Source organism: Macaca fascicularis, chromosome 3, assembly GCF_037993035.2.
Source record: "Macaca fascicularis isolate 582-1 chromosome 3, T2T-MFA8v1.1".
Classification (NCBI taxonomy): domain Eukaryota; kingdom Metazoa; phylum Chordata; class Mammalia; order Primates; family Cercopithecidae; genus Macaca; species Macaca fascicularis.
This window is the reverse complement of record NC_088377.1, coordinates 162,581,663-162,596,158: the sequence shown is the minus strand read 5'-3', so window position 1 is coordinate 162,596,158 and position 14,496 is coordinate 162,581,663. Positions and strand designations below refer to the sequence as shown.

Here is a 14,496-nt window from a genome sequence, read left to right as displayed (position 1 = left end):
AACCCGTCTCTACAAAAAATATAAAAATTAGCCAGGCATTGGTGGTGCAAACCTGTCCTCGCAGCTACTTGGGAGGCTGAGGCAGGAGGATCGCTTGAGCCCAGGAGGCAGAGGCAGCAGTGAGCTATAATTGTGTCACTGTGCTCCAACCTTGGTGACAGAGTGAGACCCTCATTCAAAAAACCCAGAAATCTGAAGTTAGTTCATCTTTAAATCACTTTAAACTTTATTTCTCTGTAGCAGAATCAGATCATGAATATTAAGATCCTGGATCAGAAACTATAAACCGGTTGAGCAGTTTTGATTTTATTATCTAAATAATAAAAATAAGGAAATCTAAAAATCTTGACTAGCAATTTTAATTTGTCTTTCAAAAATCAAGGGAAAGATCCACCTAAATTTAACATTTTCCAAGTTACAGACTAATTAATTTTAAGTCATCCCTACTTTACAATCTTAATAAGGGAACATACTTAAATCAGTGATTTCATTGAACTGTTAAAATAATCATAACTATAGTTAAACAACAATACATAAATGTTACCCTAGACTCCTATGACAAACAACTCCGGCTCTTCATGAATAGACTCTTGCTGTCTTTTGGCTTCTTTCCCTGACACTGCCTACCTGCCTCATGGCCACTCTTTCCAGACTGCCTTAAGTTCCAGAATGCATGTGGCCTTGAAGAGTCTCTTCTGCCTTGAACGCCATCTCTACTACATCTGTCTTTAGGACTCAGTTCAAATGCTAGCTGCTTTGTTAAGTCTTCTTGATTACTTCAGTAATCAATTTCCCTGCCTCCCAGTGTTCTCCCAGTGCTTTGTATATCCATTATAGCATTTATCAAGATATCACATTTAACATGTCTGCCCCCACCAACTCCCCCCACACACATATAATACCTTCGTATGTATATTCTCAGCATCTAGGTGCTTAATATTTGTAAAGTTAAATAATATTGTTGAGGGTCTTTTTTTCTCTTAAAACCCATCTGCTAAAAACTAAATGTATTTTTATCTGTGCGAGCTGAGGGGGAAACCACTGCAATGTCTACTCATTAAAGAGTATCTTACCCCTTTATAACCCAAGTTTGTTAGACATTTATTTGCACAAGATTAAAATAATTAATTAGGTCAATAAGACCATTTCTAAAGTCTAAGGACAAAGGGCACTAACATTGCACAAACTTAAAATGGTTAAAAACCTAAAACGTGGAATTTGCTTTAAAGGAGAAGAGAGCAAAAAAATATAAACTGCCCTAGAAAAGAATGATTGTATGCTGATCAAACACTCAGCCTCATTTTGGCATTTAATTAAGCCATTTATTGCTTCAAATGTGTCACCACGAACATTTTGATATACACTCCACAGCAGTAAGGCCTCAGTTTTCACCACCTATGAACTCTGAACCCACATTTGGATATTTTGTCCCACCAACTGTTACATGAGTTTTGTACAACAGAGAATTTGAATGTTTACTTTATAATACCAGAAATACTTACTTTGCTGCTTGGTGTAAATGTCACAAAGAATATTAATAGTTGGCCACATTTTTGGGGGGGCGATGAGGTAGTTCCATGTTTGGGCCCATTATATATGATTCAGATATTAACAGGTTCTACCCATGACTAAATACCTGCACCAAATTTTGGTTTCTTTCTTTATGTATGCTTCATAAAATATTCAGTGTTTAAGTTTAAAACTTGTCAAAGTGTTTTCTAAGTGATTTGGTAAGGAGTGGAATTCACACACTGAAAGGGGATGTAGCAGCTGGAAAACAGGATGTTCCTGATTCAGACAAAGAACTTTCTTTTCAAATAAGGCTGTGCATAAGGCTTTTTCTTTTGACCAATTCTATAAAATGAATGAGGTTGGAACAGTCACAATATAGAGAGGATGTAAATGATACATGTGAGTATTTCCAGGCAATATACGTTGATAAACGAATTGAATACTACATTATTTATCACTTCTTAAAGGGTTATAAAATCTCAAAATATTGAGTATCATGAAATGGTGATAATCACGATATTATGAAATCATGAGTACCCACAAATGAACCTAACTTGTTTAGGGGGCTGGCAGAGTTGTATAATCAGACTGTGGCAGCTCAGAATCATGGGATCTCAAAGGTGGAAGAGACCTTTGAAATCCCCTATCTACCTCACACCCTTTGGGTAGCACTGCATAGATTTTACACTGTTATCTGAATAAGTTCTAAGAAGCTCGTAAGTGGTTTAATTAAAGCAGAAATCTGATGGACCCCGTACGTTTCAATATAAAAGATATATGATGTATTAAGTATCTTAAAAGTTAAGGATTTTTCTATAGACCAGACTCGATATTATACTTTAAATAAAACCTCCACTATGCAAATTTATAATTTAAATAGCACCTATAGAATAAGACCTATTCTGTAGCCAGCATCACCCTGGTGCAATAAGGCCCAGAGCAACACAAAATTTGAATTAACTGTTGTATCAGTAAGTGGCAGAATCGAAAATAGCTGAATTTGAAGCTCCCAACCAGGGGGGGTCTCTTCACTCTATTTGGATACATTGCCTCTAGTCAAAACACCCATAACCAGTATTTTCATTTTAACTGCTGTACTTACACTTCTTTCATGTCTTTTAGACTGAAGGAAAAGCCATAAGATGTGCTAAAAAAGAAATACATTGGCATTTCAAATTTACATTAAAAATATCTTTCCTGTATTCTCATATCACAAATTCTAAACATTATTAAAGACATCACAGATTACACAGTATTCTGTGTCCTGGGCCTCTGATTCTTTTTAGATTATGAAAGTTGAGAGTTAATTGGAATTCAGAAATTTTCATTATTAAGTATGTAAAGTATAAATACAAGTAATTTTTTAAAAACTTTATTTTAACACCTAATACAATTGCAATTTTAAGGATTACTTGCACAAAAAAATAAACACATTTGGTATAAAAATGTATCACTTTAACGCCCTTGCCCCTTCAGTCCCCCGCCCCCTCCCTCATGAACTGCACTCTATCTGGATGCAGAAACATAGAAAGACTAATGGCACAAATTACTTTTCACCTACAGGAGTTTCTGTTTATGTACCCAGGTACTCTAGAGGATACCAGCCCACTTTATCACATGAACCATTTCCTTCAGCCTGCTGAATTAGTTTCACAAAGAAACAAAGCTTATTATAAAGGCATTTTAAAAACCATTATCTTAAATTCTTTTTAGAAGCACTGACTTATTTTTTTGTTTTTTTTTGCAACCATTTATATACAGTGTTACATAACAGCTCTGGAGTACAGTACATGCAGCAGAATATACCTGTTGAATATAAAATATTTTCCTTAAAATCTTCATCATTGGAATTCCTTGAAGTCTAAATCATAGAATGCCCATTACTTTGAGAAAATGGTTGAGGAGTACAAATGTCTGCATATGTTGGCCACTGAAATAATCCAAGGCTAACTGGAATAATATTCATAGCACACCAGGAGTGCATAAATAATTTACTTACATTATTAAAATACAACCCATAAAATTCAAGTTCAAGATCTTATAGGATTGTCTATGTAAATCCTTTAAGTGGTTGCCTGGAAATGCATTGTTTCCTCTTTCTCTTCTCTTCTTTTTAAAGTCCTATATAAAATGTTCAGCTGAAGTTTATTTCTTCCTCAAACAAAAGAACCACCTTTATTTGTGTCTGCTGCCTCTTCTCTTCATTGCAGCAGTGCACTGTGGACAGTACCATTTGCCTTTTGGTGCCTCTGTCAATCCAACGCAGCCATAATGGAACCATTCTATAGGGCACTAGAGGCAAAATTGCAAAAAAACAAGTTATCAGTACTTCTGAAGGCAAGAGAGTATATTAAAATATGCTCAGGAGACTGAATAATCTATTTAATTTAACAATAATTGGATGTGTAACATCAGAATTTTTAGATCTAGATTATTTAGACATCATTTAGACTAAACGACAAGCTTCAGGAATAAGGAAATGAAGGCACAAAAAATTACGCATCTTCAAGAATCCTGAGGTCCATGTAATCTATTCCCATCATCCTAATGAATGAAAATTCACTAATTTTCAACTTTAAAGGGCAAAAAGAAGTGAGATGAGTCTTCTATGTAGAAGGTAAATATATCTTAAGATTTTATGTAATAGCCTTATTTGCTGTCTCATAAAGCAGAATAAGCTGATTGTAATTAAAGACATTAATTTATGTCTTACTCCCTGGATTTTCTACCTGGGTGTTTCTATTCCTAGAAATGTAGAGAAAAAGTATTCCTCTCTGAAACATATTAAGCAGAAAACTCTTTCAAGGAAAGTCTTAGCACTCTAAAGAGCACAACTGGGAATAAGAAGAATCAGAGAAGCATGATGCTGGTACTCACAGAAATCTCATTCATCATTTTCACTAACTGTGCCAGAAGAGTTTACAGTGATATTCTTGAAATGGTTGGGCAATACTGTTTTTGCAATAACCACAAACAGCCTACAAGGGATTCTACATAGGGAAATAGAAGGAGGGTCTGTCCCCATCTACGTGAGCATGTTGCTGTGACCCTATCAGGTCTAGGAAAAGTACACATTTTAATGCACCTAGCCAACCCCCTCAATCTTCAGATTGTTTTACAAATTTAAAACTCTTGTTAATCTTAGGATCCTGTCACTACTAAATAAGGAGGGAGTCAAAATTACTAGACAACAATATTCTCAGTATTGAATAAAAATACATATCTCTAACTAAAATTAAGTCTCCTAAAAACCAGGAATTCCTTCCTTTCAAATTTCCTTTACTTTTTAGATCAGAGGTGGCTCTTATCAGCTGACACCTGCACAGTACAGTAAAAAATATACTCATGAGAGGAAGATAATCTCACATTAGACCCTCAATTATCCCACCCTTCACTTTAGCATGGTGCAGCCTGAAAGAATGAATTGTTTTAAAATTCCATTTCTTCAATGTGATAAATGAACCGGATTCTAGTAAACACAGTATTTTTTAGCAAAGGGAAAGGAGGATATTTATAATTTTCATACAACATAACACTTCTGAGACAAACCATCTGCACAGAAAACCATAAAATTAGCTTTAAAAATTAAAATAGGGAACACATTAAGGGACATTACCCTATTTTGAAGAGGAATATTCTAGCATTAGCATAACATAATTAATATACCTGCAAACCTGTTTTCTTAGACCAAGCCATACAGCAAATAAGACAAATATTCAAGTAATGACAACCTGTGATTTTTTTCATTCCTAAATAGAAAAATTTAATACTTACATCTTGGTTATCACATCCCACCATCTCACCATAAGATACCTAGTTAAAAAAAAATTGAAATATCTTTATTATGACTATGTAACAAACACCTAAATCCCAATTAACTGTTTATGATACTGCTGGAAAATAGAGGGAAATACACTGAATATACAATCACACTGAGAATCAAGGTATAATTAGTTTTTTCCTGAAATACTCATGGGGCAATACTCATGGCAGCATGGGGCAAGGGTGGGAAGAAATGCACAAGAATTATCTGCCCTTCAGAAGTCTGGAAGAACTTGCCATATAAATCACCCGGATGAAGGAGTCATCTTTCTGGGTAGTTCTTATTGTAAAAATTTTCAGTTTCTTTCTTGATTATTTACTTACTGAAAGTTTTTACTTCTTGGGTCACATTAGGTTATCTGTATTTTTGCAATTAATAGCCCACTTCCTTGAAACTTCTAAACTTCTCTATTTTATGTCCTTTCTCATTTTGCTTTTGCTGTTCATCACCAGCACTTTAGGGTGTAACTTGCTAATTGTTGAGTTCACTGAAGTTCTCAGTGGACTGAATAATTTTTCAGACAGGATTAACTAGATGGCATACCTTCTGATTCTCTGCATGAGTGACAATATATTTACATGGTCCTATGCATAGAAATAACTTCTTTGAATATCAAGTTTTTTGGGGGCTCTTAATCTTTCCCTAAAAGCTCTACAGAAATATTTCATCACCTTCTAGTTTTTCAGTGTTACAGAGGAAAACTCTAGGTTCAGTCTGATTTTGTTCTTTTGCAAGTAATCTACTTTTGTTGTGAGAATACAGGATATGCTTTCCTTAACCATTTGTGCTGAAAAATGTTTATCAGGTGATAGTAGAACAGCTAACAAATTGTTAAAATTTTTAAAAATCGGAATGGTAACTCACACTGTTAGACAAAATAATCTGCTGATAGGCTAAGACTTAAATGTGAAGAAACTGAAGCATGCAAAGAACTAGACAAAATCACATAAAAACTAGGAGAAAATATTATACAAGACAAATTTTTATGGAAAGAAGAGCCAAAGAGAAAGCCCTTCTAAGTATATAATCCATGGCTTGCTTCATAAAAAAAAAGATTAACAGTCATAACTACAAAAAATCAAAATTTTAGAATTATTAAAAATAACTAAATCAAGCAAATATTTAAAGTACATAATAAAAACAATAGAAAAATCAGCCAATACTATTAGATGTCAATTCATAATGTGAAAAACAAAAATGGTCAAAAGATGTCCAACTTTAATATTAGTGTATTTAAAACAACTGTGACATAAAACTATCAAATTGGTGCTTAGGTTTTAAAAGAAAATAATATCCAGTTGTTGGACAGCATTTAGTAAACAGGTATGTTCATTAGTTTTTGGTAATAAATTTCTAGAAAATATATTTTGGTAGTCTGTCAAACATTTATGCCTAATTTTATTGCTAAAAGATTATCCAGAAAATCAGATGTACAAAATGGATTCCATTTAAAAAATGCCTATCGTAATATTATCCCTAATTTCAAACAAATTAAAACCACTAAAATAATCTATAGCTAGGAATTGGTTAAAAAAACTATAGTGGATGGTATAAGAGATAACTATGTGAAGATTACAAATATGATTTTAAAGAAAAATTTCTCTAAATACCTGATCTAGAGAAAAAAGCCAGCATCAAGAAGGTATACACTGTGGTTCCTACTGACAAACTTACATACACACACGTGTGTGCATTATCTGCATATATATGTGTTATGAAATGCATGCTTACGTCTCAAAATTCATATGTTGAAGCCCTAACCCCCAACGTGACTGCAATTGGACACAGGGCCTATGAGGAGGTGGTAAAGGTTAAACGAAGTCATAGAGTGGGGTCCTACTCTGAAAAGGCTGGTGCCCTTACAAGAAGAGACACCACAGTATTCTTTTTCTCCCTCATTATCATGTAAGGACCCAGTGAGAAGGCAGCAGTCTGCATCTAGGAAGAGAGCCCTCCTCCAGAACTGAGTCAGTGGACACCTTGATCTTGGACTTCCCAGCCTTCATACCTGTGAGAAAATAATTTTCTGTTGTTTAAGCTACCCAGTCTGTTCAATTTTATTAAGGCAGCCAATGTGCACGTGAGGTATATGGTAGTGGTACATCAAAAATGTTTAGTTACAGGTTGTATCTGAGGGTTAGGATTATGGGTAACATTTTTCTTTATACTCAGTATTTACAGCAAATGTCACTTTTGTAAGAAGGGAGAGAAAAGTATACAAACAAAGCAGGGGTATTTTAGTGAGTTTTTAAAAATGCTTAAAAATGAAATAGTTCTCTTTCTTCCAGTTTATTCAGATTATACTTTTATAGACATATACCAGACTTTTACCTGATTACAGATGCAGTATCGAGGTTCATTCGGGTCGTAAGTCCAATCAACCTGACTGTTTGAATCAGATTCTGGCACTACAGTTGTTTGTTGAGAGATTTCTTGTACAACAGTTGATGATGAAGAACACGATGATAAAGAAGAAGAGGAGGAGGAAGATGATGACTGTTGGCTTGAAGACTTGTTGTTGTTTCTGAAAAAAATAGTATAAGTTTTATTTGCTCACCATCCAGAAGTTACCAGAGAATAACTCCTTAATAAATAGTATAAAATGAAATGACATCAAATGTATAAATTAAAGTCTAAGCTAAAGTAATCTGGATTTACCAATGACTTAAATTATAGGTAGTACTGTGAAGAATTAACATAAATTTTGGCTACTTTACAGAGACATTATATGTATTTTTAAGTAAACTGAATACTCTTCATCAAAAGCTAAAGCACATATACACAAAACCATGTGATAAAAGTGGTTATAACCATCAATTGATGGGTGAATACCTACCACGAGTATGGCAGGGAACCAGGACTGAAAATTCACAAGTAATTTATTGCTAAGCCATATGCTATTTTAATTCTACAAGTATAGAACTTTATCATAAGAAATTATATTAAACTTGCACCATTAAGATGAATTAATTTTTAAGATGTTTGACATTTCTGTCGTGGTTATTTCATATTGATCATTCTTTTAGGGATTAATTCACAAAAAATATAACATATTTAAAAATACAGAAAATATAACTACTAGGTAACTAATTATTTTGGCCTAGCATTTGAACTTTCATTATGTGTAAACATCCAGGATATTCAGTTACCTGGGATTGACAGTGATAAATGCTATTAAGTTTTCATATTCAAAGCTTATAAAATGATCCCAAGTCTCATATACAAAATCTAGGGATATTTTCATACCATTCATTTTTGGGGCCCAAGACTAAGAATTAAGATGCTTTGCTTACTCTTCATCAAAATGAACAATCTTGTTTAAAAAAAAAAAAAAATCACCAGGATATAATTTGCTTTGCATTAATTTACCTTGACATACATGGCAAAATAAAGGGTAATAAATGAAAAGTAGTTCCATAAAATGATTTATCTTAATGAATAAAAGAAGATAAATGGAAGTCATCTATTAACAGACTCAATTTAAGACTCTAGAAAACTTAAAAACAACTCTAATACTTTTTAAAGACTTGACCCCTTCAAAGTATGGCACTATAAAATGAAAACTCCATGTCTCCCCACCTCTGCAAGGTTCATTTTAAGCCGTTATATTCTGCCTTTAACACGGAGAGGCTTGGCTGTGGTATCAAGCAGACCAAGCGCCCAGTAAAGGGGTAGGGCTACTGTACCAATAAAACTTACTTGCTCTTTCGACCACTCCGTGAGTCCGCTGCTGATGAACTGGCATTCTGTGTTAATGTTGTCATAAGTGCCGAAGATGATGAATAGCCAACTGTTTCCCTGGCCATTGAAAATTCTTTTCCCAGCTGAAAGTCATTATTCTTAAATGCTTCATAACTGGCTTTTAAACTTGATGTTCTTCGTCCCTCCTTCATCTTAAATAGACATTCATTGACAGCATCAATATATGTAAATATGTAGATTTTCTTTTTCAAGTGTTACAAATTATAGTTTTATTTTGGTTTATCAAATATTAATTTATATTGTTTAAACTATTATTTTCATCGCTGGCCTTTAAGTGTTTTTTTTTTTTTGAGGTGGAGTTTCAATCTGTCACTTAGGGTGGAGTCTAGTGGTATGATTTTGGCTCACTGCAACCTCCACCTCTCAGGTTCAAGCAATTCTCCTGCATAGCCTCCCAAGTAGCTGGGATTACAGGCACCCACTATCCACCCAGCTAATTTTTTTGTATTTTTAGTAGAGATGGGGTTTTACCATGTTGACCAGGCTAGTTTTGAACTCCTGACCTCAAGTGATCCACCTGCCTCGGCCTCCCAAAGAGCTGGGATTACAAGTGTGAGTCACTGAGCCCGGCCTAACCTTTTTTACGAAAAGATTTAAAATAAGATTTTACAGTTAGAATATAAACTATGTGATGGGCGACTTCTTAATTTGGAATACAGACAAACTATACAGAAGTGAACAAACTCAAGATGACCTAAGTCCAAGGCTACATAGGAAGCCGTGGAACTGGCAGAAGGAACAAAGAACTATGCTAGCACGTGCTGTGGACAGCAGTCAAGAACACGGGCAACATGAGCAGTTATTGTGAGAAGGGTCTGCATATAATCTGCATGATAAACCTATTTTTTAGTTTTCATTATCAATCAGGTAATTCCTCTGTATTATTTCATTAAATAAAATTTCAGATACCATGAACCCATGACTTAAAAATGAAACTATACAATGTTAGAAAACTATTTGTTCACATCCAGTTATTTCTATTAGGTTTCCAATGATTCCGACAAAATGTAACATTTTGTCTCTAAACCCTTTACTTTTTACCTGAGCTGTTGCCTGAACTGCTTGAGCAGCTGCCATGGTAATTGCCCCTGCACCAGTTCCTGTAGATAACGAGCCAATGTTATAGGATCCCAGAGGTTGGGAGGAATTCACATTGTAGGCATTGTTAGAAGAGGCTGTGGAATTATTATTTCGACAACCTGTGTAGATGTAAAAAAGAAATAAAAATAGTTGCAGAGAACATAATGTCAGTGAATCTAAATTACATTATTTCCCAACACAGACATAAAATTATTAAAATTTGTCATGTCACTTGTACATTAAGTCAACTGAATAATGTATCTGGTTTTCCTTTTTCTTCTTTCTCAATATGTATACTTTAACCAGGTAGAGAAACTGTACGATTCATTAATCCTGAAAGATTTTATTTCCCCTTATTCCAACACAAACAAACAAAGCAATCGTATTTAAGAAAATTAACTTACCTAGTGTATTTTCCTTAGAGGCATCTGACGTAAGGGTGGATAGAAGAGCTTCAGATTTAAACTTCTTTTCAGGAATATGATCTGTTGTCGTATGGTGAGAAGTTGGATTATATTTCCTTTCTAAATATAAATAAAGAATTCACGTGTTTTTAAATTTTAGAGAACTATGGACAAGGCATAATACTTATATCCAGCTATAATGTGAAACAGTATGATCTGGGTTCCTCATAAAATACAGAACATGATGCTTCCTCAGAAGCCAGGACAAGTAGAACTCTGTGTCACATGTTTATTAAGAGTAGACTTCTCCACCATTTAAAAAACTTCAGTAGCGAAGTACTAAAAATAACTCAAGATACACCATGGGCTCACATACAATGTGAGGGAAACTTTGTTTTCAAAACATCATCTACCACTTAGAATAGTGTTCAGTCAACTATCTTTTCCCACCAAATTGATGTGTCAAAAGAAGCACTGATACAGTCATTTTTTGACTGTATCAACTAGCCAGCAGTCATCTGACTAACAATTCATCCACTCACTGACTTACCAACCATTCAGACTTAATTATATGCCAAACATTAGGTTAAGCACTGGAGAAGCAAGGATAAAAAAGACAAAGGGCCTATTACAAAATAGTTTATTGTTTGGCTCAGTTGAAAAGTTCCCTAAGGAGAATTCTCAGTTGAAAAGTTCCCTAAGGAGAATCAGGTATGTGTATGAAGGGAATATATGTTATTACAATATACGCTTAGCTCCCTAAGGAGAATCAGGTATGTGTATGAAGGGAATATATGTTATTAGAATATATGCTTAGCTCCCTAAGGAGAATCAGGTATGAGTATGAAGGGAATACATGTTATTAGAATATATGCTTAGCTCCCTAAGGAGAATCAGGTATGTGTATGAAGGGAATATATGTTATTAGAATATATGCTTAGCTCCCTAAGGAGAATTAGATATGTGTATGAAGGGAATATATGCTATTAGAATATATGCTTAGCTCCCTAAGGAGAATCAGGTATGAGTATGAAGGGAATACATATTATTAAAATATATGCTTAGCTCCCTAAGAAGAATCAGGTATGCGTATGAAGGGAATATATGTTATTAGAATATATGCTTAGCTCCCTAAGGAGAATCAGGTATGTATATGAAGGGAATATATGCTATTAGTACTATACATTCTCCCTCTACACATTTAAGAGAAAACAGAATACTCATTTCCGAATCACCTATGCTCTCCTCAAGGAAAAAGATAAGTCTGCCAGTACTTGCAATAAAAAAAAAAAAAGAAGGGATTTACTTCTCAATTGGTTGTATAGAGTTAAAAAAAGAGAACATACAGATGATATAATAAGGTTTTCATTGTTTTTAAAACTTAGCTGCACTACACCAAACTTACTTTCCACTGGAGTATGTGAATGAGCATGGTGATTGTTCACCGGCTGTGAAGGAGTGTCTAATTCCAAAGATCCTAAAAGAAGAGAGGCACAGAGATACACCACCATTAAATGTCACCGCAGAACTTCACATGTCACTCAACTACAGGCAATGAGTTCCCTTACCCAGCAGAGGACTAGCAAGTTCTGATGCATATGCCTGTATTATTTTAGCCAGACATGTTAGAGGATCACCACTGTCCATCCCACACTGAGTATATCCTCTCTCTAAACAATAAGTTATCCCTTTCCCAATATTTACCTTAAGTACAATATGGCTCAAGGAATACTCGTGTCTAATTAGGGAATTCACCACAGTGGGTGGCATATAAATGAATGAATGGACATTGTAATCTCATTACTGGTAAGAGTCAATCTAGTTTTACTGACTTGAAGATGTTTTAATGGGAGATTCTAAAGTTCTATGTGATGGGGGACATTACTATATGAAAAAAATTATTTGATCATTAAAATGACATTATAGTAATAAAGACTTCCTAAAAGAAGTTAGGGATTTGTTTGCAAAAAGTGAGGAATAGAATTTGTAACACCAAGCTTTAAAACACCTCTAAATAAATTTTTCTGGGTTTATTTTTGATCCCTTGAGATGAAATTATGGCAGGGCACAGGGTGGAGCAGTTTTTATAACTTGATCCAATTTTGTTTCATATGTCTGTGTCCTTAGAGAGGATGCTTTAGTAACCTTCCTGCAGTACTGAATAGGCATGAATTATCATTACTCACAGCTATCATCAGCATTTTTTAAAAATCAAAGCAGCTACAGAATTTTTAATTTTGTCTCAAAATACTTATTATCTTTATATAGGGTTCCTCCAGAAGAAAAGTATCACAAATAAATAGATGATTATCTAAAGTGATGCATCTACTTTTGAACACAAAAATGCAACTATAGACACCAAGACAGATCTGTGATTGGCTTCCCTAGCTGACTTCTAGTGACTATATAGAGAGATACATAGATTGGCACTGTAAAGAAACCTTTCATCTGTGTGTAGAAACAGGTATATATTCTTGCTGTTGAAATGCATCAAGAAAAAATATGTTTGAAAGTTTTAATTAAATTCTAGTAGAAATTAGCCATAATACTAACTTGGTTCAATTAACATCCAGTGAGTGCCTACTCTATACCAAGTACCACACTAACTGCTTTTATGTATATTACCTATTTAGGTTGGAGGAAATGCTAAATTAGTCAAGGAAACAGTGCTCACGCTTCCATTTTTGGGAAGACACACCAAAGAAGTGACAGGGGTAAGTTATAGCAGGAGATCAAATAGAGCCTTGCAAAGAAATATTAAAATGGTTTCTTGCTGATAAGGGAAAGAGGGAAACACTTCTTTAAGAAAAAGAGGTAGTGTTATGAAACCAATGGAATCTTTCTCAGTATATGCAGTTAAGGAAAAGCCATAAAACAATTCTTAAGAAACTAACAACCTTCCTCAAAGCTTAAGTGTATAAAGAGGCAGAGTAAAGTCAACATACTTAATGCAAGATGGTTAATTTGTGTCCCGATGGTTACGTTTCTTTAAATTTGTTCTTACCACTCAACTTACTAATATATGTGAATATAAAATTATTTAATATGTTATTTCATAAAGAGTGAGTGGATGATATCCTGTATTATCTCTCTCAGTATCCATGACCCAAACATTTCCAACTGCTAGGGTCCAAGCTATCTGACCTGGATGCCACCATCCACTGAAGGGCAGGTTTCAAAAGCCTCTGTGAGACAAGGTCTTCTCAGTGATTTGCACATGTACTGTCCAATATTGATGGAAAACTGTAAATTTTACTTACGCCTCTCTAATATTTCTGTAATTCCAGCATTATCAGCTTCCAGCTCCATTTTAAACTTAGCCAGTTCCTGATCCAGCTTTCTCAAGTGTCGATCTACCTGTTTCAAAGAAGATCAAAGATAACCACCAAAATTTGGGACACTGTTAAAGTGTCAGTTTAATGAGGAAACCTAAATCTTTGTTTCTTTTAGTCAATCTGCTTAGTATCCTTGAGCAAGTCAATTAACCTATGCCTCAGAGGTTTTTAATCTATAAAATGAGGGTGCTAGGCTAAATAATCTCCGAAGTCTCCTTTAATAAATTTTAAGTTCTAAGACCCAGACTCTCAACTTGTTAGGAAATGTTCTATACTCCATTTTCAGAAGTAAGGACGTGAAAATTAAAGCAAAACTGATTAGGGATTAGAGAATGGGAGGAGGGGATGGTGGAGGCTGGTCACTTTTCATAATACGCCCTGTGATTACTTAGAGCCTAATCTCCTCCTACTTATAAGGCCATCATCCACACTGTCACTGTCACACGATAAAAGCTATTATTTAGAATGATGAAAGATCCTCAGTCTACAAAGAAGTTCCTATATTCTATACATTTATTTCTCTAAGGCATGAGAGTGAATCATAATGCTTGTAAACACTTATGTGAAGAGGTGAAACAAA

At 34.5% G+C, this 14,496-nt stretch overlaps 1 protein-coding gene across 2 annotated transcripts in view; it reads right to left on the bottom strand.

The window, feature by feature from the left end:
• Positions 1-1,300: 1,300 nt before the first annotated feature.
• The window catches only part of ING3 (inhibitor of growth family member 3), a 30,009-nt gene continuing 16,813 nt past the window's right edge, over positions 1,301-14,496 (bottom strand). The window contains exons 5-12 of one of the 2 annotated variants that reach the window (XM_005550612.5): positions 13,842-13,938; positions 11,987-12,058; positions 10,582-10,701; positions 10,139-10,296; positions 9,035-9,228; positions 7,667-7,859; positions 5,287-5,325; positions 1,301-3,804 (exon numbers count right to left, since the gene is read on the bottom strand). In XM_005550612.5, the coding sequence (XP_005550669.1) occupies positions 3,688-3,804; positions 5,287-5,325; positions 7,667-7,859; positions 9,035-9,228; positions 10,139-10,296; positions 10,582-10,701; positions 11,987-12,058; positions 13,842-13,938 (990 nt within the window). In that variant the 3' untranslated portion in view covers positions 1,301-3,687. The remainder of the gene's footprint in view (positions 3,805-5,286; positions 5,326-7,666; positions 7,860-9,034; positions 9,229-10,138; positions 10,297-10,581; positions 10,702-11,986; positions 12,059-13,841; positions 13,939-14,496) is intronic. The other variant, XR_012432818.1, reaches the window with a different exon arrangement.